This window comes from Diuraphis noxia, unplaced genomic scaffold (genome assembly GCF_037042655.1).
Source record: "Diuraphis noxia isolate RWA-SAM2 unplaced genomic scaffold, SU_Dnox_SAM2 contig0003, whole genome shotgun sequence".
NCBI lineage: Eukaryota > Metazoa > Arthropoda > Insecta > Hemiptera > Aphididae > Diuraphis > Diuraphis noxia.
In genome coordinates this window covers 80,739,203-80,764,735 of record NW_028301713.1, presented here as the reverse complement: position 1 = coordinate 80,764,735, position 25,533 = coordinate 80,739,203, and the positions used below count along the sequence as shown (strand labels likewise).

Here is a 25,533-nt window from a genome sequence, read left to right as displayed (position 1 = left end):
CGGATTTTGTGGAAAATATGGTTGGTTATAATGTGTTGGACCTGCGTTCCAATTGTTATATGGTGAGTTATAAGTTTGCGGCATTTGCGTCTGCCACTGTTGGTTGTTAAAGTCATTTTGATTTAATTGTTTATTAAGTTTATAGGGATCTTTTTGTTCTATATTATTCTGACGTATATCATTATTATTATCTTTTAAGAGTTGGCTAAACATAGCTTTCATGTCTTTTATTTCATCACGTAATTTGTCAATTTCATTTTCTTTACTATTTTTATTAGTGTTTATTTGTTGAATTTTTGATTTTATTATTTCTGTTTCGAAATCAAATGAAGATTTAGGTGTTTCACCTGCGATCATGAATTCGATCATTTCATATTTACGTACATTGTTTTTTAATTCTGATAAATTTTGGTTGCCCATTATTCCTATATATCGTGCTATGGAGGGGTTTAAGCCTTTCATGATATTACGAACCATCTCTTCTTGAGACATATTATTATCAATACGCCTACATAAAGATTCAGCTTCGTTAATATATGATACTGTAGGTTCATCCGGTAATTGTTTGCGTTTTTCCAACATTAGACGGAGCATGTCCGTTTGAGCTATTGGTTCAAATTCTAATCTAAGTTTCTTTTCTAAGTCAGGCCATTTAATATCTTCTCCGCTATCTACAATATTGTCATAAAATGTAAGAGCGGAGCCTTCTAAGAATACAGGGATATATTGAACCTTTTCAGATTCAGACCAACCATTTATGATGGCTGCTCTGTTATATTTTTTTAAAAACGAATCAATATTTTCTGAAATGGAACCTGAGAAATTTGTTGGTTTGAAATATGGTTTTTTGTTGTCAGTCATATTGTTTTTTATTGTGTTATTGACAGAATTAGTAATTGGTTCTGAAATAAATTTTATGTTATCTATTTGTTTTTCGAAATCGTCAGGGGTAGATTCTCCTTTTAGATATTTATGGAGCCTACTTTTTAAGTCTGGAACTAGACCAGATGTTAATAATTGTCTTCTTGACAATTCTGTTATTAATTTTTCTTTGTTAAGTTTGTTAATCCACCCTGTTGAGATTTTATTAAAATCTATGTCTGGGAATTTATAATTATTATCTAACTGATTTTTTTCTAAATTTTGCATGTGTCAGTTTGGTGGTTTTTTTTTTTTATTTCTTATTTTATTATATTAATTTGTTTTCTAAGAAACAATATTTTAATAAATTTTTTTTTTTTTTTTTTTTAATTAAAAAAAAAATTTTTGTGGATATATTGTGTTCTGCAATAATATTTAATCGTGACAAACAATTATTTTTTATATTTATTATGTTTGTTTTTTATTATTATTATTATTGAATATATAAATATATATATATAAATATTTTTTATATGGTAAAAGCAAAAACCGTAATAAAGACAAATATGTATTACCTTAGTACTAAAGTATTTGCTGTTACTTTTATAATATATATAAATTATATGTGTATTATCAACGTAATATTCTAAATAATAATAGTATATGTATTTCTCTGATATTCAGTAATTATTTCAATTATTAAATAATTAAAAATATGTTAGAATATTCAGTATTAATATTATGTATTCTGGTTATAAAGTATACATATATATATATATACGCAGTTACATATAAATATCCTTGTTTTGATTTTTAATATTAATTGTGAATCTTCAAAGATTAACAAAAAAAAAATTTTCTTGTTTTATTTACGGGTTAAAATAAAGGATAAAATAAAATTTCCTTATAATTTAATTTAATTATATCCCGTTTTTAATTAGCAATATATTATTTATATATGCCTTTTTTTTTTTTTTTTACTAGTGTAAAGTAATATGATGTATAAAATAATATTGTTTATTTTATATGAAGTGTACTTGATCAATTCTCAGTTTATTTATCTAAATAAACTGAACTTATGTTGGGCGCCACTTGGTAATAACGCAAAAATAAAAGAAAAGAAATTAAAATAAATAAAAATAAAACTCTAGAATGAGTAATAATTTGACTAAAATAATTAAGTTAATATAACTATTATATAACTAAGGCTCCTGCCAATAGTTATATATTACTAGATATAAATATTAAAATTGCGCTATTACCTTCCTCCTGATCGTCGGAGGGTTCTCGAGGTCGTGATTCGAGAACGATCAAGTACACCGTAGTAATAAAATATTAATTATTAAATTATAAAAATTTAATAAATACAATATAATATATGAAATTATATAAATATATGAATATAGATGCGCATGCACCTTACCTTATTCGCAGCTGTCTTTGATATGCAGTTGACGTAATAAAATAAATAAAGGTTTTTTATTAAACACTCAGATTAAAGAAAAACAACACTGTTAAATTTCGATTTTAAAAAAGAAACGGTCCAGCTGTCGCTCGCAATGTCTGGTGTTGAAAAGTTTTTAGGTGCTCCTGCACTCTTGAGGTTGTTTTAGTTTTGGGTGGTGCTCATGCACTCGAGAGTGGTGCTCATGCACTGGAGAGTGGTGCTCATGCACTGTAGAGTGGTGCTCATGCACTGTAGAGTGGTGCTCATGCACTGATGGAAGGAGACGACGTGGTCCAGCCAGCCAGGGTTGTAGGTGGCTCCCCCAAAGGCCTCTGCGTTTCCAAAGACTTAGCATTGTCTTTGGCAACAGAGATCCTCATTGGACCATCCCCTGCTCTGGTGGCACACGAAATAGCTCACACGTGTTGTGCCAGATAGTCACAACTACGTATAAGTTCCCATGTGATTAAATAATACAAATCGTTCCTTTCATCAGTGGACAATGGTGTTTTTTTTGTTGGATTTTAACTGTTATCTGCGTGCGACAACTTGACCGTTATTTATTTTATTGAGTATTTAAACAACATACAATCATGATGTGTGAGCATATCATTACAGTATTGTATGGGAGAACTGGAGGCAACCTAATATGAGAAATTTTAAGTGAATCAGCTACAATCAAGCAATAAGGTCTTGATTAGTTGCGACCTTTCCAGGAAACTGGTCAGCGATTACCTAATTTATCAAGAGAGTGATGTCAAAAAGGGAGAAGGAAGAAAGACGGATACAAGGAAAACATAGTCTTTGAAGTCAAGAATTACTAGCGGGGAGTAGCAGAATTGGTAAACCATCACCAAATTTAGTCACTGAAGTACAGTCTAGCTCCAAAAAACAACAGAAACATCATGAGCTAAGAGGGTGGTGAGTTTGCGAGATTAGGTGACCGAGTCTTTCTGGTTCGTAAGTGGCGGGCTCAGAACTGCCCACAGAATTGGTTTCTGTTATACAGGGTGTCCCGTGAGGATTTACCTATTGCGATATCTCCCGAAATAATGGTGATATCAAAATTCTGGTTTTGTAATAAGACTCATACGGATAAGAACTACAATTATTTCATATTTTAATTGATTTTAATGTTTTGGTAAAAAAGTTAAAAAATATATTTTTTTATTTAATTATTTCCAAAAAATTGACCATAGCAATTTTGTAGAGTTTATTTTTCTGAAAATATTGATGTTTTAAAATTTTATTATTATTATTTTCCTGATTTTTATTTTTTTTTTAGTTTTGAGAAAAATTGCGAATTATTTAACACCGTAATATTATCAAACATGTGACACGTCGCACCCACGTATTTCCATATTATGGCCGGCCGAATACTTCCCGTGTTCCTAAGAGTTATAATCATATTTTATTTCTTCAAAACTAGAAAAAATTTTAAAAGTAAGGAAATGAATGTAAATAAAATTTTGAAACGCCAACATTTTCAAAAAAATTAACTCTACAAAATTGCTAAGGATAATTTTTTTGTAAATAATTAAATAAAAAAATATATTTCTTAACTTTTTTACCAAAACATAAAAATAAATTTAAAAATGAAATAATTGTAGTTCTTATCCCTATAAATCTTATTATAAAACCAGAATTTTGATATCTCCATTATTTCGTTAGATATCGCAATGGGTAAATCCTCACGGGACACCCTGTAGTCTGTACACCATTTATTAAAAATCGAAAATTGTATTTTGCATCACCATTGTTGTTTTCATTTACATGAATTTTTTTTTTTTAATTGCTACTTATTCCATGAAGTTATGGCAACACCTTTTTTCTGAAATAATTGTATCGACAATTTCTGTATAGTGCATTAGTGCCAAATATACATTACATCTATGATTTATAGTAATAATTAAAATGCATTTTAAATATGCAAACATAACTTAAAAAATATACTATAAATTAAATAGTTATTAAATGCTTACGTTAGATATTTTATTATTGTTTTATAATTATTTGTATATTTATTTATATGGTATCTTATATTGAACGTATTTAAATTCAAATATCTCCCAATCATTCATTCTGGTTAAACTTAAAGTTATAAAAAAAACGAATTAAAAAAATAAATAGGATTGTTGTAAAAAAATAATACTCAAAGCAATCAAAACAAATATTTACGTACAACTTTTATCACAAAAATTATTTTCCAATGGCTCTGCATGCTTTGATAAGTGATCTGTTTTTGTTAAATTAGTTGTATAAATAATATATTAATTAAATAATACAATATTCTATATCAATTATTATGTTACATCAAAATAATTATACTGATGACATTGTTAAAATACTTCTGTCTACTGTATAATGCCATGCAAATAAAGGGAAATTGTTCAAAGAAACTTGCTGATTGCAATGATTAACTAGCAAAATGTATTACATAAGATGTTTGTGAATGTTGCCAATCGAATATGTCCAATTAACTATCTTTGGGATGAATGTTTTATATAATTTAACAAACTATTATATTTTACTTAATGTATTCCACTATTTTTTCCCCGCTAAAATCAAATTAATAATATTTTTTTTTTTTTTATAATTTTGTACTTTTCAGATCTGTATTTAACATTTGACTATACTACTGTAGTAAAATATGTTTATACTTTCTTATATAAGTTGTTAACGAACAATAATACAATTTGTTTCTTTTAATTTTTTTATTAGAACATAAACTGATTGAATTTGAATATCATGAGTTTTAAAACACATTGTTATGTGTTTTATATTTCGCGAAAATGACTTGATGTATTGACTGTATGATATACTGCTTAATATTTTATTATTTATTAACCAATTCGTTAAGATGATTATATAAAATATATAAATAAATTACGGTAAACAAAATACGTTTTTATTAAATTTATTTCAATTTAACAGATTGATAGTTTTTTTTTTTTTTTTTTGTTATTAATAATTTGAAGCTATTTATTACTTTTCTTTTGATGATCGTATAGAAGAAATAACTAAAAAATAGTTAAATTATCTATAAAAATCACAATCTTCTTAAGTCTTGGATCTTAATACTAAATAATACTACTTAAAAACCCACCAAACAGTATTAGGAAATAAAAAATAAATAGAGAATGATCAAAAACATGTCTTTCATGAATCAGTATTGTCTATTTAACTCTAATCTTATTATTATTATAATAATTGGTGTATCAATTTCATCTTATTCGGAAATCATTTGCATAAAAAAAATACATTTTTGTTTATTTAACCACTTACTATGATAACAACTCACACTCAATAATGGATATTATTTTATATAATTGTTGATACTTGATAGCTTTATAGATATTAGACATATTATCAAAATTGACGTCAAATGTATAATTTGTATTCTATTTTATACGTTAAAGGCATACGCCAAGGTAATTTTTATCTTAAACAAAAAAAATCCTTCCTCTCGTGGGTTAAAAGAGTCTAAACCGAATCCGAATGCACACGTGTAATAGTCTTAATGCTTAATAATATACTATTACCTCAGTTGTTTGCTCATTGAGAATGTGTTTACTGAATTATACATTGAATTTATATCAATACGTCATAATAATTAATAATACAGTGTTCCTGTTTTTATTGCAGAATAATATTTTGGGGTCTGTTCAGCCAAAATACATACCTACTGCTATTATAAGTTAACAAGAAGTGTATAATAATATAGCACCTAAACATACCCGTCTATTTAAAACCCGACCAGTTATCAATACCTATACTATTTATTAGGGTGTAGGACCTACACCGTAGGTATTGTGTGGTTTAATGGTTATTATTCAAAATTATTGTTGTTCCGGGAAGCTGCTGATTTATTATTTGAATTCCGGTAGTTTCCGATTACATTGAGCCTTCGAAGATTATTCCTATGATTAAATTTTATAGTTTATAGTCAAAATATTAAGAGTCAAATAAAATTATAAAAATATTTGTTTCGTTGTAGTTTGGATTCCACATTAAAGCCACGTTGAAATTAAAAAAAAAAAAAATTGTGTTTAAGTTTCAATGTTCAAAGTAAGATTTTCATGATTCTATTTATTTTTTACGAGTGCATTGTACTTACCCACAGTACCAACAAGGCTTTATTTATATTTTGTATCATAATTATTATATATGTATTACTCGTAGGTTTAATTTGAGGATGATTGTTTATGTTTTACATGCCCAAGAGAGCATACTGTATAACTAGGAAATTACTACTAAGTAAATTACCTACTTTTAATTCAATTTGTTTTATAATCCACAAAAAAATCATTATGTATTTATGTGTTAAATTAAGATGTAAAACAAAAGTAAAATCTTTTTTTGTATTACTATTTTTCTTTCTTTCTTATTGTATTAAGTATTTTGTTTCCAAATAATGCAGATTATTTTATGTGAACACTCATTTTCTTAATAAAAAAAAAGATTCATCACCTTATGAAATATATATTAATATGTTTTTTTGAATTTCAACACACAGGTACACAAAAACGAACTTAAAACGAGTAGTTTTTCAGTTATAAATTATTATTATACCTTATAACAAATATAATTTCATAGTTAATATTTTTTAGCAGTTTGTAATATACTATTGTTAGCAAAACAACTATACCGATGTTTTTAAAACTCACAGTGGTAATTCTAATAAAATGTTCTATTTAACATATATGGTTATTCTTTTGTTACGAACAAATTTAGTATTCAGGTTTTAAATTTATTTTAGAATTTTTTCATCTTTAATTTTTCAGTAATTGTACAGTAACTGATGAGAAAAACCCATTGCTAACTACCAACTATAAAACAATTATAAATATTACCATATTACTTTACTACAAAGTTATCACAATGGATTTTGGTATCATATCACTAAGAACGCTCCAACAGAAATAATTAGCAACAAATAATAACATTTCTCTTTTAAAATTGATTATTATTTAATAATAAAATTACACAAATTGAATTCCTAATTATTTTTTACATTTTAAATGTATATAAATTATTGTAAAATGTAAGTATAGGTACATTATTCAAATAACTAGTTTCTTTATTTTGGTTAAATAATGCACGTCATATTTAGTTGTATTAGTTGTTAGGTATTATTGTTCATAATTCCATAAAGTTATAATTCGTTTAACTCAGCTTAAGTATAGAATATAATACATAAGTACCTGCTTTATGCCTTCATTCTGAAAAAGGTTAATTTTGAACTCACTGATTCAATAGTATTATGCAAAGGTTATCAAATATCTATCTCTGTGTAGTAAAATATGGATATTCTATGATTTAGTGAAATAGGAATTTACTGATCCAAGTTTGGCAAGGAATGTAATACAATCATATAGGTCAAACATGGGCAATGAGTAAACTAATGAATTAAAATTGAAAGAGTAAAATCGATTTAACGTATTTAATATTTATACGTTGTAGATATTATATTAAGTGTGTTTCGTCTCTAGAATAATGATTAATAAGTCACATTCGACTAATTATTCGGTAACATCGAATTATGAATACCAACCAGTATATCCCACGATCTTTATTCTTTTACGCTTGTTATATTTAGAACGTGATCACTGAGACAGTATCAAGTGTTGAGAATAATTGGTTATAAAAATATATAAATATGTATCGGTGAGTTTTGATGATAGCAAACAACTACAATCCGGGATCGTGTCAACGTAAGGAATTACAAAAAAATAAAGATAGTTTTTATTTCAAATTTTATTGTAAAATCAGTTAACAAAAAAATAGCTTTCTACTACGTCATTAAATAAATATATAATTAATCTACAATTATGCTGTGAAATATTTGATCAATAAGTTCTAAATTCTTGAATCCTGTTTTATTTTTTTTTATTTTAGTTATGTTATAATATTATAAGAGTCAAATTTCTTCAAGTAACTAAGATAATTTATTAATTATAATATAATAAATTTATTTAAATATGAGATATTAAACATAATATTATGACGTCTAATGTAACACTTACAAAAATCCCATACATATAAAAGGGTATTATTACTATATAGATTGAATAATGGAGATGTAGTGACTTGATATTCAAATATTGATCTAAAGTGAGATATCTCTAGTTTTATCAGTAAAATGAGGTGATTAAATTGTATTTGTGTTTGGTATATTGTTATCAAGCAATTGTTTGGTAACTATATATATGGTTACCGAAAAGTTGAACCATGTCATTGTTAGTTACCACGTTTTATATGCAGTTATATAAGTATATTATTTAATTTAAATTTAAAATATCCATTACAATGACTCAATAAATTACGAAGTAATCTCAATAATTTGTTTAGATCCCCACACGAGTCTTCTTGGTGGCGATCTAGAACAAGTGGACGTAGGGACAATTGAACGTCAAAAAAATTAAAACATTATAGTTAATTATACTGATCATTGTAATATGTTTTATAGTTGGTCAAAAATGTATATAAAATATTTTAAAAAAATGTTGTTGAATGTCAAACATATTTATTCATTATACTAATTATATTTGTTACAATACGTAGAAAATATAATGTATAAAATATATCTAAACAATTATTAATATCAAAACTAGTTATTTATATTAATTATATTATCTTGTATAATAGCATTAAAAAATTATCATGATATTTGATAACAATGCAGAAAAATATTTTGAGCTTCGATGATATTTTAGTTTTAGTTTTGTAACTTTGAACAATTTTTAAAATGGTTTTATGATTAATATACACCTATGAATAAACCAGGATTGGAAGATCTATTAATTTTCAATTTTCTAAATATATTTTGATTATTAACTGTTTTACCTAATAATAATATTATTTATTTAATTTATTTATATATATAAATATTTTTTTTTACATCCAAATGGCTTCGTACATTTAACCTTAATCGTTTCAGTGGGGCTCAGTATTTCATATGTATACCTATGAATTTAAAATAATAAAAAAAAATCTACAACTATACAGAAAAATTATTTCTTATAAAATATGGCACATGTCCAACAATGAAATCTTAAATTTTAATGATAATGTCCAAAGCCGAATTTCTAAAATGGGTGAGAGGAAAGATCCGCTTATTTAAAGAAACTGTTAAAACCTCCCCACTAAAATATACTCAGTGAGTTCTATAACATTTACAATGACTACTATCTGCGTATTTATTCTCATATAAAATTATTTAATAACACATATATAATTTATGAACAATATTAACAACTTAGAACGTGCGTAACGCTTACCATGTTTATACTGATTGTTGCGTTTTATGACCGATTCAGCGGTCTTTCGGGCGATAAAGAACCATTCACTTGTGTTGGTCAAGTACTTGTACTCAACGGCCAAGTCCTTAGCCAGTATTCCCTCGCCTTTTGGAAGCCTGTACGCGTATGGGCAGAACAGCTGATAGTCTTTGTACTGGTGCTGATCGTAACAATTTCCAGCCGCGAATATGTCATCATCAAACTCCACCATGGAAATTACGCCAGCATGCAGCAGATATTCTGAGGCCATGACTTCGGGACCAGCGTACTTCCAAAGCCTTGTCAACATGTTGGCTCTGTTAACAGCCACGTCGGCTTCCACACGGAACCGTTCCTAAACAATGCAAACTGTATTAAGTACTCGATAATATTTTCGAGTAACCTATTGGTGGGCTGCTTGAAATAATAATTGTATTTTATACTAAGGAGTACGTTCGCCATCGATGCCATTAAGAATTAAAGGACATTTATGCATAATAATAATTTGGATAATATTATAATTTATTTTTAAGTTTTTTAGTTTCAATTTTAATGACAATATGAAAGGTCTATTATATATATTATTAAATGAATAACGTTATTCGGTATATATGTACGTGACTTTTACTTAAATGTTTAATTGTCTATTTCAATTCAGTTCCAAAATGGAACACTATAAAAACTACATATAATCCTCCATAATGATCCCGCGCATCCTATACACTCTATAGGTTTTTATGTGTGTGACAGTCTCACACACACACACATTTAACCTGACCCTAACCGACTGTATGTGGTCTTCTCAAATGCGTATATTGTTTAAAAGATCATATTGGTCCCACGTTCAACGTTTTAGTTGTGGGACTGGCTTTATCTAGACTGCATAAATCATCCCCAGCTTTTCATATGTGAGACGAATAATATTTTATGTATTATCTTAACGGAGGAAATAACGCGTTTTCCTTTTTCGGAATTGTACAATATTTCCAGCAAAGTTTCTTTAGAATGTCAATTTTCGCGTCTGAAGATCCCTCAAAGCAACATTGACCTAAATATGTTTTCTTTTACATTAAATTCCAGATGACGCATACTCGTATACATTTTTTAAAATATTTATGTTATTAAATATAATAACTTGTTGAAAACCCATCACCCATGAATAAACTGTCTATTTTTATTACAATAACGATTAAATTTCTAATAAATTATGTATAAGTAAAACCGTTTATGAGAGGGTTTATTTAATATATGTTATATACATACATACACAGTTTTTAAAATATAAAAATTATAATATAATAATGCTTGTATTGGATAACGTACAGTGATACTTTGATGCTTACCATTGATGAAAAAATGGTTGGTGAGTCAATAACAGTATATATATTTAACTATCCAAACTATAAAAATATTATTACTCCAGTAATAAAAACAAAAATTAATAAAATATATCATTCTTATTTCTGTGTTAAAAAGAAATTGAAATTACCTGGATTTCAAACAAATATTTATGTTACAATAATGTTAGAAAAATTATTTCTTAAATAATGGTATTTAACATAAACCATTTTAAACAAATCTTAAGTATTAATTTATTATTTGCATTTGAATATATTTTTGTATACCATCTATGAAGCATTACAAATAGTATTTATTCTTAGTAATATCTGTATTAAATGATTATTTAAATAATATTAATGGGAGTTTTACCATAACCTAATATGCAATATCTTCAAACAAATTAGTCAGGTAAGATAGGACGAACTACTTCTATAAAAAAAAAATCAAACTTCTACAATTTAATATACATTTTTAATGTTAAAATTAAATAAACTAATGGCCAAGTCAAGATCAATAAAAAATAATATATTATTATAATAAAATATTATAAATATTATTTTCAAAAATAATTGATAAATAATTATTATTGTGTTTTAGGTATATTAAAATCATAATAATCATAATAATTATGTTATTTATTTATTTATTTTTATTTTTTTGTAATAAGAACACATTGTGGTGCATAGGCGTAGAATAAAAGGCCTGAAAGTGCTATAGATCCACAAGAATATTGTTTAGCCTCCCGTCCATTAGGTTTTTAGAATATAAGTTGTATACCGGAAAAAAATAATAGAATATAGCCTATGTTATGGTGGGTATAAAATATAGGCAATACTTTATTCTTAATTAATATTTTCTATATTTTAAAATTGCGACTGTTTAAAATATTAAATTTGTGTATCAATTCAAAGTTATAGAAGTCAAGCTATTGGATCTTTGGTTGTGAATAATTATTTGAAGATAAAGTCGTTAGTGAAAAGGCACCTTTGTTATAAAAGGTATTCATTATTGAACAGTATGACCTTTTAATAAGCAAGAACTAAATCAGGACTTATTGTCGATAATGTTATAAACGTTGAGTATAAATGTACAATTCGCAATATCAGGTGTCTCACCAATATAATTTTTCGATGATTAGATTACTTACCCTGGTAAATGTATGTAGATAATGTACATACATAAATCATCTGTTTACATTAGAAACTATAATAGAATGCATCAACCCGCTATTGCATGAAATATTAACTACCTACAAAAGCAGTGAAGTAGCTTGGATGGGAGATCTAAGTCAGCTTAGCCCGAAATAGACATTTAAAACCATATATTAGCATTTAAGCTAAGTCCTTCAAAAAAATAAAACTAAAATTGGCAAACAGTAATTCGATAAATTATGTAACTACCCATATAATACCTACATTACATTATGTTTATATAATATTTTAGATTTATATGGATTAATATTATTTAGTTATATAGTTATAAGTTGTACGAGTAACAATGCACGAAAATAACAAAAATATATGATTGGTTTTTTTCTTAAATAATAAGTGGATTTAAAAAATTAAAAGGTACTCGTACATTAAAAAAAAATCAATATTTTTAAATAGCTATAGGAACCCAAGTAAAACTTATTACGAATTTTTCATAAATTTTTTATGTTTTTAGCCTAGCATAAAATAAGTTACCAACAAAATATCAAAATGATAAAATGTCTATAAAATTGTGTTGTAAATATTTCATGAAAATGCTGCATATCTACGTTTATACTATTATTTATTTTTGATTTTTTGAACCACAAGTAAATAATAAAATCAATTTTCCAAAGTTTGTTGTTGTGTAAATATTTAAATAATTAATGTCTAAAATTTGGTTTTTTTTTTTAAACATCTTCATGTCTTTAATTACGATTAAAAACACTAGATTTTTTAGTATAACTTACCAACAAAACCCAATTTTCTACGAGAACCCCCATCAAAGTTGAGATTTGAAACTCCAAAATATGATGACTAACCGAAAAATAATAAAGATACATTATCGTAAAATCAATACAATTATAGGTATACGTATTTAGGATAGATATTTTCACCAAATCCTCCTAAAATATAACTTGATCGAAAATTTATAAAAATTATTTAATTTTGGCTACGGAAACTGTAATATTTATATTGAATAGTATTAAGCAAGTATAATGACAATTACATTATTTTGCCTGTTTAAAAATATTAACCAACACGTCTTTGAATATTTTATATATACCAGCGATGAGTGGTTCAATTAGGTATATTATACAGCTTACATTTATCTTACCTTAAGATTTAATGGACATTCGATTGAAGACTTGGTAATAAATTGTATTCGTATAAATATTTAGTGAAACGGAATGATTAATAACGGTAATTTCAGATACTATTGTTGTGAAAACGGTTAACGATTGGTGCTGCGTCATACAAATGCTGATGTACCTACCTGGTGTTCATTATTCATCAAAATTCGTAGACATTTTCAGTTAAAATATAATATATAAACATAATAATGTATGTTATGTATTTCAACATAATAGATTATTAAAATATACTGGATTTATAATTGTTGAAATCGTGATAGATTTTATATAATATATAGTTTTACTAGAATTACACCATCGATCATCAGTCATTTAAAAATACTCCAAATAATCTTGTACAGTCTTACAATTATTTTAAACTCTTCAACAACCGTTCACTGTTATTTATATAGCTATACAATGTACATAATAAATTGTAATTAATTACATCTCATTATATACAGAAATGTTGTTTAACTTGATCAGAATAAATACAGAAATATAGACGAAAGACTTATTGTCTAAATTTTATAATATCAGTATTTCATAGTTCATAATGTTCATATATATATTATATATAAATATACAATTTGATAACTTTCATGAGAAATGATATTAATTTACTTTATAAAACTGAAAACAAAACGGGTTCAGGGTTAAAAGTTAAAAGACTCTCACTTACGCACACACCCACTCGAACGTCTATTGCCAGACTGCAGCATTCTGTATTTATGACCTTATTGGGCATCGAAAAAGAAAAAGAATTGATAAAACCATCTCATAATATTTAAGGAAACAAAAAATAATAAAACAATCAAACTTTATTTTCAAAATAAAATATATTTATTTCAATAGCATTTTCATTTCATTTATTTGCGATTATTTTCGAAAAGTTTAGTATTATGATATTTGTTGAAAAATATATTCATTAAATTATTTACATACTTATTGATATATTTATCAGGATTTTAAAGAGTTAAAATAAAAATAAATGCATTCAATTTATCTACTTTTTTAATATTCGTTATAATAATGAATATATTATACAAATTACCAAATATTTTCAAGAATTTCCGACATCGGGCTCAACAAAATACGGCACGTATATAGGTAGATAATGAGTATACCTAGTACAAAATTATATATATTTGGAAAATTTTTATATGTTTCTAAATACACCATAAGTGATTTCTGAATAAGCACGTGGAAAATATTAAATAGTTTTACAGTAAAAATGGAAATCAAATAAAACATTTTTGGTTCTGTTAAATTTGCTAAAAAGCAAAAGATGTAAATTAAATATTCCATATAAAATGTTTACACAACCCATAAACAATACGAGTATAAGTTCTAGAATTAGTTGTTTATATTTTCTTCCACAGCCCAACGGCCAACGTAGTGATCAGAAATTTATAATAATATGAAATATCGTATATAGTATCGTACTATACTAAAGGGCAATTAAAATATAAGTAAGTTTACTATACGATCGCAAATAATCAATACTTAAATTATTATATTAATCGTCCGTTCTGATGTTGTTTGAAAAACAAAACGTACAAGTATTAAAATCAATGCCATATTGTATTATGACTTAGATCACGGTTGGTAGTCGATAGGTAGGTCTTGCCATGTGTACATGAAATTCGTATAATTAAACTTTACCCGTTGCGCCAATTATAACGAGTACACGTCACTTAATTTTTCACACGTATGCCGTAAAGAACCTAGACAGTCTCGTTATCACAAGAAACAAAGCACAAACGTTATATTATACTTTGTGTTTAATGTTAAATTCAATTATGTCTGAATTGTAAAGGTACCATACGCAACTAAAGAGATTGTAGCTCACGTTTATCTCAATTGTTACAATTATTATTATAACATTGTTATTTACGTTGATTTAATATTCATAATAATAGCACGTCTTTATAAATAGGTATAGGATATAGTAGTTAATCATCCGTTGTTATGTTTTCGTAATTAATTCGGTTCTTAAACTATTTCGTCAGTCTGGCAGCATTTTTCTTTCATTATTGATGAAAGAAGATTTAAAGTTATAGTTTTACTTTTTTTTTACAAGGTTTTATTCAATCTGTTTTAAAAAAGAACATTAAGAACAACTGAGGTAATAGTAATTAATAAAAATTAAACAAATATATAGATATATAGATAGAAGCTTCCCGGTGGAGGTCCTACAATAAAAAAAAAAAACTTGAATATTAAGATTGAATTAGTTTGTCAATAGGTTTCTACATCACTTGTGCTTTAGCCGTTTAGGAGGATTTCTAGGGATAGTCAAGAAAAAGATATCATGTATGAGTATCATTTAAGAGGTGGTTATGGAATCTTTTGCAGTGTGTGTAGCCACGTCTGCAACAAATGGTATGGATAGGTCGTGATGGCATATGTCAGGTATTTTTAGTTTGGCCAGTATGTGGGAAAAGGAAGTAAGAGTATTTTATATTGATGGAGTGTTATTATACAGTGTATAAAATTAACACTGGGATTGTTTGTATGGCATCCCCATTAAGTATGCTTAGAATTTATGTCTCTTCATATTACGAATTTTAATCCAATATAGTTAAAATAGTAGTTATATTGATTTGGTGTTATATTGCGACGTGTTGGGCAATACGTTGCTGATATTGTATTAAGTTGACGGTTCAGCGTTATAGAATGGTACAAACTTGTATATTATGTGGGAATTAGTAATTAGGTAAAGGGTAGAATTAGAGTGTGGATCTGATAATTATTGCTGCTCCAGCGTGGGCTGTGCCGTCAGGATGGCAGGTGTGAAAGCATTTATAGCCGGGAAATTTAAGAGTAGATGTGTTGGTGTAATGGGTTTCAGAAATTAGTGCAACGTCAATTCTTTTGTTTTTTAGTGTGGCTAGTAATTCATTTCTATATCTGTTTAGCCTGTTTGCGTTCTAGGTGAGTATGGGAGGAGAGTTGGAAGTATATGAATTAGAGATTTTGTTGGGTACCTAGCAAGAAGTTAAGTTATTAAGGAGGTAAGAAGAGAGATCAGGAAATTAATGATGGATTTAAATTCGTTTATTGGTTATGTTAGGTTAGGTTAGGTTAGGTTTTTTTTTGGCATGCTCTCTGTGGTGTCGTTGCCTGTAACATTTGCATAGGATCTATCATGTGGATTAGGTGGTGGATAGTTGACTGTTGAGCTGCTTGGCTGGACTAGATGGTGAGTGGGCAAGGTGTTATAGATAATGTTGATAGAGTTTGGTAGTGGTGGGTGGTTGACGGCGACGACTTTAAAGTTTTTTATGCATGGTTCAGCCTTTGTAGTTGGCTGGATGATTCCCGCTACATAGAGCGCAAGTGGCTGGAGCGTCTGGTGACTTGTCGCGTCTTTTTTTAGGAAATGGATTAGAGTTCTGTACTTTTCAGATTTTTCAGTTTAGATCTTTAGGTAGGTAGATGACGATTTGCATACAAAACTGTTGTGTCCAATTAGGTTTATAAGTTTGATGAGTAAATTTTTTACTCTTTGAATAAAATTGGACGATGGCAATATTTTCTTCGCGGGTGGATATGGGGTAGTATTCATTGATTCTTTGTTGGATGATTCATGTGACGTCGTTGTTATCACCGTTATCGTTAAAGTTGGAATGTACACTATATAATGGTTATTAAATAGATTTGGTTTTTTTATAGAAAAATTTTGCGATGTACTCGTATATATTATAAGTGTTGTAAACAAGGTGGGTGATCTTTTATTGGGATCGGTTGATGTTGAATCCAACCTCCTCCTATTGCTTCTATAGATATAATTTGATTATTTTTAATTTCAATTGAAGTAACAGTTTTATCTGACTTTGTGCGTAAGTCGGTCGGCATGGTGCTAACCGAACTGTTTAATTAGACTCCAAAGGTCACCGTAACGAATGTGCCTTGGAGGTAGGTGTTAGAGTTAATTGCAATTTGCATGGCACTGGATTTTATTTTGTTTGAAGAAATGAATGAAATTTGGTAACATGTGTAGCGTAAAATAATATAAAATACAAATTACTATCATTTAGAAGAGATTGCCAGTGGTAGCAGCTATGAGTAGGTTGTCAATTTTGTAACTGCAATTTTATGTGAATTGATAAAAAGAAACACGGTGAGAATCCGTTAGGATTTAGTAACTTATTTTACACAGCACGGGAATTAGCATACAATGAGTGTGCACCGAATGGCTGCGATGTCGCGACTGTATAGTTTTGCTAATAAATATTTTGGAGTACTACTTTTTATTTTTATTTGTAAGTTTAAATTTTTTTTACTTTTAGACAAAAATAACATTTCTATGATTAATTTTTGTATGTCCTTCTTTTATCGTAAATTTATTAAATAGTTGTGGGTTTATAACCTTTTTACTGTAAAAATAATATTATGTGCGGTAAAATTCGAGAAAATGCATCGTCAAATTATATAATATGAAAAACACTATATCTATATTATTATCAAAATATTAAATTTATTTTTTGATTATAGTTTTTATTCATTAAGATACATCATTTATACATAAATTCTCGTTCGTGTTACGATAAAGTAACAAAATGTTATTCATTTGGCATAGTCATGTAACTATTGTATCATGTACTACCTTGCACAGTTTACAACCAGCAGGGTTGGAAAACCCTATACTCTAGAGACTAGTGTAACATAGAAATTGTATGTGGTCCGTTAATAAAACAGAAATAGAAGTTATGTATACAAATTTCAAATTATTATTATTATTATTATTATTTAAGTTTGTTTGTAGGTACCTTATTACATTAATAATACCTTACAGTTATAGAATTAAATAAACTAAATTTTGTATGATTATACATTTTTATTTAAAGTATCGCAAGGTACATTCAATTTGTGGCACGTGAAAAGTTTCTAATTATTTTTCAGCCCTTAGCATCAAAAAAGTTGCCAACCCATATTATATAGAGTGAAAATCGGTGGGGTCTCACTATACAGTCTCCGTTACTGTATAAGGTCTTTCATTAAAAACGAAAAAATCATCGTTTCAAAATATAAAATTTGAACTGTTGATTTGATGCCTTGCTCGTGTCATTTAATAAGGAGCAATATTTAGGCAATATTCAATCTCGTTGAGGTCAACCGTGGCTTTTGTGTTAGTATAATGGTGAATTTTAATTAGTGTGAGTGCGGTTGTATTATTACAAGGTTATTTATACACACACTAAAAGGGTGCACATGTCAACGACACGACCAACTAAAGATTAAAAGAATGATTTTTTTTTTTTGCTGAAAACATATTTGCATGAAAAACTCTCACTTTATATATATATTTTTTAAGTTTATTTTCTGCAGGTTTTGCTGGACTTGATTCCTGATTAAGTAAATAAAACAAAATAATTTCTGAAAAATAAAAACTTGTCAAAATTGTTCATTGGTATTCAAAATCATATGTATAGTTTGAAAATAGAATTTTGAAAATCGAAAGTAAATTGTGCAATGCGTAGTGTCAGAAATACATCTGTTTGACCAACGAAAAAAAATTAAATAAATTGGATAACTCTACGAAGAGTGCTAATTTACTATTATAGATATGTTTTTGAGCAAAAATACATGTCACATGTTGGCCCCTTAAAGTAAAATATTGCATAGTGGTGCATGTAAAGTTCACCAATGTGGCAATGTCCATTAGGTTGATCCATGAACACTAAGGAAAAAAATGTTTAGCTCTGATAAATATTATAACTGATACAGTTGGGACTATGACTAAAGTATCTAAATATTTTTAAAACATACACACAACAACCGTAGTGTCTATTTAATATTGATGATTGGTACACAGTGTCCAAAATATTATTTATGATCATCAAAAATCACAATTCATGATTGGTGATTAATAATATTAAAATTATTAAAATAATATTTTAATATTCTTAACTAAAAAAATTTAATTTATATAACAGAAATATTAAATTAATATTTATCTAAGACAAGTGAAAAAATGTAAACTTTAAATTAGTAGACACCAAAGATGGACATTATTTCAGTAATTTCTATAAGTAAATTGTTTTTAATAAATAATATTTGGTTATATTGCCTTAATTATAAAATTTAGGTGGATAGGTATGTAAAAAGTGTATTTTTTTCAAAAATGGATAAATTCTAAATTTAAAGTGAATAATATTAATTAATATTAATACCTAATTATAGTTTTCGTTGTAAATCAATTTTTCCAGTTAGGTCCAAAATATCTAGTTCGACTTTGTGGCCCCAGATTATATCAAGTAAAATATTATAATGTGCATTAAAGATTTTATTTTCATTAATATATTATTGAAAGAAATTTAATATTTTTAAGAGTGATTTTCAGTTTTAGTTCACATTAAATTACCTAGCCATTTTACTAGAAACGTGGATATTTATTTTGAATTTTGAACAATTAGTCGACATTCACTTTGGGCCTTTGATCATTTTGCATGTATTTTATAAAGTGTACAAATGTATAATATTGATGCATGCTACTTCAAATAATCAAACTCTCCTATAGAAACTATAAGGTTATGTAATTTCACAATTGTATACCCAATCTCTATGTCGTTTTAATGCTCTTAATAATTAAAAGTCAATAGTTCACCGATGAAATTAATGTGTCATAAATATTTAATAAATTTGTTTTTTATTCTCGTGTAAATATTATAAAATGAAATTTCTAAATAATATAACTACCATTTTCCACTGACTTAGTTTAACATTTCTTATAGCACAATATTAAAATATAATAATAGTGTAGAGTGTGAAATAATGTAAATAGTGATATAATACAGTGGAACCTCCTTTAATGGACACCCCCAAATAACGGACAGAATTTTGGGAACGGTGAAATGTGTACTCACTGTGTTTCCCCTCTTAATAGCGGACGACGTTTAAGCGACCGAGAGTGTCGTCCGGTATTTAGAGGTTTCATTGTACTACCTAATCTATACAATACAAATCGAGATTAGGTTTCAGATATCATACAAACACAATATGGCAGGGAAATTAAATATACCTAAGTAATTATAACGAGGTTTGCGGATAAGAAATTTAATATTGGAAATAATGACTGTTATGAGAATTTCGTTGAGAGTTTGTTTTAAATGGCAGCCAGTAAAGAGACGAAAGGATTTATTAAAGTTTTGAATTTATTCAAAGTTTATGTCGTTGGATTGCTGGATGTTGATTGGTTGGCTGTTATACTGGCGTATGATGGTACGGATAAGGGTGAATTGGATACACATAATCGATGACATGTGGGGACGTGTTGGGTTTGATTTTTTACCTTTTTGTGGTTTGTTTGTAGATTCTGTCAGTTTTTTGTAAATAATACAGACTTTATAGGATGTTTCATGTACACCAGAGCATAGTCCACATTTAACCGGTGAATAAAATGTAAACTAATAATCTTTTATTTTGTGATCGAAAAAAAATATGCATTCTCAGTCAAAAATAAAATTGCGATATCTAAACAACTAATAAATCATATACCTGCTAAAAAAGGCATATAAACATAATTTTATATATCTTTAAAGTTTAAATTAATATTTTATATCATTTTTATATAGACATTAAAATATGTCCCAATTGTGTATTTTTATTTTTAAATATTTCTTAATATTAATGATGTAAAAACAACCTACGAAAAACTTATTTAATTTTCCAGTTTTTTTACTATCTAACAAGTAGTTGGTGAAAAATCCAAGTCTCTGCAGTTATTATTTATTAATTAATATTGTCGAATAATAACAAAAATAAAGATTAATTTCTTTTCAAAATTGATTTTTCATAAAAAATCTTATTTTTACCAATTTTTTTTTTTAATTTTGATCCCTCAAACGAACCAACTATAACTAATTTGATTTCAACATGACAAACACAAATACTTTAATTGTATTGAAAAAACGTTTAATTAGTAATTACTGTAGAACATTTTTAATTCTACCTTATGAATGTTGAGTTGTTATACTGAAATGGATAATACATTTTCATAAAAACGTTTTCAGCAATATTTTAGTTTTATTTAATAGTAGGTATCTTTAAATTTTCTGAAAATCAATATTGTTATTAATATTGATTTTCAGATTATCATATTCAGGTGTTCATAATATCATAAGTCACAACGGTGTGTTTTATTAATTTTAAAGCTAAGAAATTTCTGTATGAAAACTAAGAATTAAAACGTAAACATGTATAGATACCTATTTTTTTTTTATCGTAAACTTCTATGTTATAAACGTTAAAATTGTACATTATGCTTAACTTTAGAAAACAATTTTATTAAATTAAACATATTTTATATTTTTTTATACAAGAAATTATTGATTTGAAATATGGAAATAGCCAAATATAGCTTCATATCGATTGTCTGGAATGTTATATTTATTTCTGATTTCTGAGAAGTTTGGATAGTGACGACCAAATGCATAACTACATTTAAGTATTCCGTGATGGATTTAATGGAATTTCAGTCTTTTCTTTCAGCTATCCATGTGAGAATATCTTTCGAACAAACTTATGCTTTTTTGTGTGACTACTACACACCGTACAAAGTACAATTATAAACTGATATCTCAAATATGTTTAATATAATAACCGTTCGTTAACCATTTTTACGTTCACGCATTATATTATACTTATACTAGAAGTTTCTAGGTACATTATTATGGTGTCAATATAATGCATAAACTTAGAATGGAATTATTTTAACGTGCATATTTTTTTAATTTCAATTATTTACGTAGGTACATGAATAATAATATTAAATAATACTGAGGCTATAAGAGCCACGCATAAATATTACAAAATACTTAAATACCTACATCAAACATATTTTCAATTTTTTAAATTTTTTACATAAATCTCAGTTGCTATGGTTATTAGCGTTTCTGAAACTCATTACATTTTATTGATTTATACTGCATATTTTAAATATGATACATGAAATGCTTATGTTAATTTAATTAGACGTAATAATTAATCTATGTGTATATATCATATTTTATATAGGTTCATCTCTTAGAGTACTTGAAGAAGAAACAATATCGTCTTCTGGTTTGTATGCTAATAATAAATAGGTTATAGGAGAGCATCAGTATATTTCTAAACACATTTTATGTTTATTGGATTAAATATATGAATATCACATGGTTAATAACATAAAAAAGGCGGTCGTTTATTGACCGTGAAATTTCTCTCGGTATTGGAATAACATAATCGTGGCATCTGCTATTGACATAATTAGACAGGAATTTTGTGAAATTTCAAAAATTCCAATATCTTCTAATGTATTGATTGTTATTTTGACTCTCTCGGAAATGTAAATTATTAATTAAGTAAAGCCTTTTTACAATTCAACGAAAATTCCTTTTTATAATGTTATAAATATTGCCTTTAATAATATAAATAGTTCTCTATCAATATATTGTTACTATTCAGAGGTGACTTAGTCATTTAAATATAAAACGACTATTATATCGTTATAGATTCTATATAAAATATAAGGCGGAGTGTAATTTATATTACAAGGAAATAATAGTATATGGTAAGGTATAATTGTCATGTCTACATTATATAGAACCACTCGTGAGTAATATACAATATGATTAAGTTTTTATGATTTTAGCAGACAGGTTATTAAATATCAGTTTTAGTTAACATGACATAATTAACATATATGTCAAAAATAAATTGTCCTTCAATTTTCACTAAATGACAAACTAAATGAAACAAAAAAAAACACGGGTAATGGGCTAAATATTTATGCCAGGTGTGCCAATTTTTGATAAAATATATTTTAACATTGTTCTAATTAAAAACAAATAATCATAGACTCCTGAAGTTAATATAAAATATTTATATAAAAATGTTAGACATGTTATGATAATTTCAAAAACATTTTGACTTTTTTTTAAATAATAATTTAATATTCTTTTTAATTTATTTATTGTATCAATTAGTTTAAGTTAACATTTTACTAATTGAAATATAAATTAGAACCCATAAGCCAATTACCGATATAATTATAACAAATTATCTCTAGAAATATTGGATTACAGACCGTCTCCACTAAGGACCGTATTTTGTATACACCGATCTTTGAAACAAAGTTAACATATTATGCATAATATAGTGACACCTATTCAATTGTGAAAAATTCGTGCTATTGCCACATGCGGCCCGTGGATAAATTTTATCCAGCCCGCAGACAAGAGAAAAAAGTAAAATCCCATATTGCTATACGTTATAATTAGTGTTGGAATTTATCATTTTTTTATTATTATTTTTTTTTTTTTATTGATCAATTCAAATAAAACTCGGCAGCTATTGATATTAGTTACAATTTAAGTATGGTAGGTATTAAAAGTTTTAATAAATATATAAATATATATTTTTTTAGAGTACAACATTAAAGATAAAAATGAGGTTAAAATTGTATGTACAGATAGTTAACATATTTTTAAATTAAATTGTAGAGGCCTGTTGCTTTTAAAAATTGCATCATCTTCGGATTCTCTTCGGTGTTTATCCTAGTGCAAACGTCCATGCTACTATCTAGCCCGATAATTTGTGGATTTCATTCATGTTTGGGACATTCAATTATTATGCATTATATAGTTAGTTGGACACCGCAGACTTCGCATAGGAGGGGGGTTCTTTCTTTGTAATTAGGTAACCGTATGTAATTCACGTATGTCCAATTCTCAATAGGTTTAGTACCGATTCATCTTTCATTTTTAATGAATTATTAATCCATCTGGTGGTACTTCTTTTTATCGTGTTGAGCTTGGTGGTTTGTTGTTTCCATATGTTGAGCAATTTATTGTTGCTAATATCATTTATGTGCCTTTTAAGATCATTGTAAGATGGTCTTGGTATAGTCTTAGTTTCGGAATTTGTAACAGCAATCTTTGCATGTTTGTCGGGTTGTCGGGGCCAGGACTGTGACTTTTACATTTGGACAGATTGTATATGAGTTTTCGCATAGTGATTGGTAAGTTTAATGAAGATTGTCTATTAGATTTTTGTTTCAAGTGTTTAGGATAATTTTCTTTTCACATTGTTGTTTGTAATTAAGAATTGTTTTGTAATTAGTATTACTGCTGTTTTGAAAGAAATATTTCCCTAGGTAATTGATTTGATAATAAATCATCGTTACACCAATACATATTCGATCTTATCTATAAGGTTTATTTTCCGAGTTCTATTGAGTTCTTTTAAGGATTGAATTTTGTTCCATACGATTTTCGTGTCAGCTTTTTCGTTTATACTGTCTGTGAAATTTTTCCATGATGTCTTTTTACTGGATTTTATCAAGTATCTAGTGCTTGCTCTGAGTTTTTTTAGTTCTGAGAAGTGTTTTTGAGTTTTGAAGGATTGGAATTGTTTTAATGCCTTATATTTATCTTCGATTGTTTTGGTTCCACTAGGGTAATTTGGTTTTTTTTTTATTTTGTTGGTTGATTTACCTATTGTTAAATTTTCTATTTGTATAATCGAGTTGGTAAATTTATTTACTAGTGTATTATTATTTATTTTTTCAGTATCTTTTATACTTCTAACTTCCTCTTCCAATAGTTCGAAGTACAGTGACTAATCCGGGTTTTTTCAATTCCACCTTTCACCTAAGGTAGGGTCGTAGGTGCGTGAAATCTATTTGATGATGAAGGAAAAATGGTTACTACTAGTAATGTTTTATATACATTCCATTATAGTCTTTGTGCTAACGAAGAGTTGAAAAGTGATAAATCAATGTTGGACATTCAACCGTTTGCAATATTGATATGCGTGGGTTCATTACCATTCAGATTTACTATGTTATCTTTATCGAATGCTTTATGTCTTTTCTTTTCCTAACGGTAGTCTTAGATCACTATATCTATTGTTATAATTATTATGACTATTCAAATCTCAGATAATAATGCAAGGTGAAAAGAATTGGTTTAGAATTGTTCGATGTCATCCGTTATTTTTGACCAAATTTTTTCGTTATAATATAACAAATAGATATTATCTATGATCGTATAAATATCGGAATTTACTTATTTGCATAGAGAGTGTATGTTAAGATATTTGTTTGTAAAATTTTCAATTATATTATACTTAGTTACAAAAATGAGATTGAGTCATTATCGGTGTTAAGGAAGAGACTTTCTGCTGGTTTCAAAGTGTCGGCTATCTGGATTTTTTTTGCTTGTAAAAAGAAGTTTGAACGAGACCTTATTTTAGTGTTTTTTTTTTTTTTTTTTTTGCTGTGCTTATTTTGTTGA

General features: G+C 27.1%; 1 protein-coding gene across 4 annotated transcripts in view; it reads right to left on the bottom strand.

Annotated features, from left to right (window-relative positions):
• Positions 1-25,533, bottom strand: part of LOC107170002 (putative G protein-coupled receptor CG31760) — a 202,875-nt gene that overhangs the window by 53,266 nt on the left and 124,076 nt on the right. For all 4 annotated transcript variants that reach the window (XM_089222186.1, XM_089222183.1, XM_089222184.1 and 1 more), the window contains one exon: positions 9,589-9,943. In XM_089222186.1, coding sequence (XP_089078312.1) covers positions 9,589-9,943 — 355 coding nt within the window. The remainder of the gene's footprint in view (positions 1-9,588; positions 9,944-25,533) is intronic.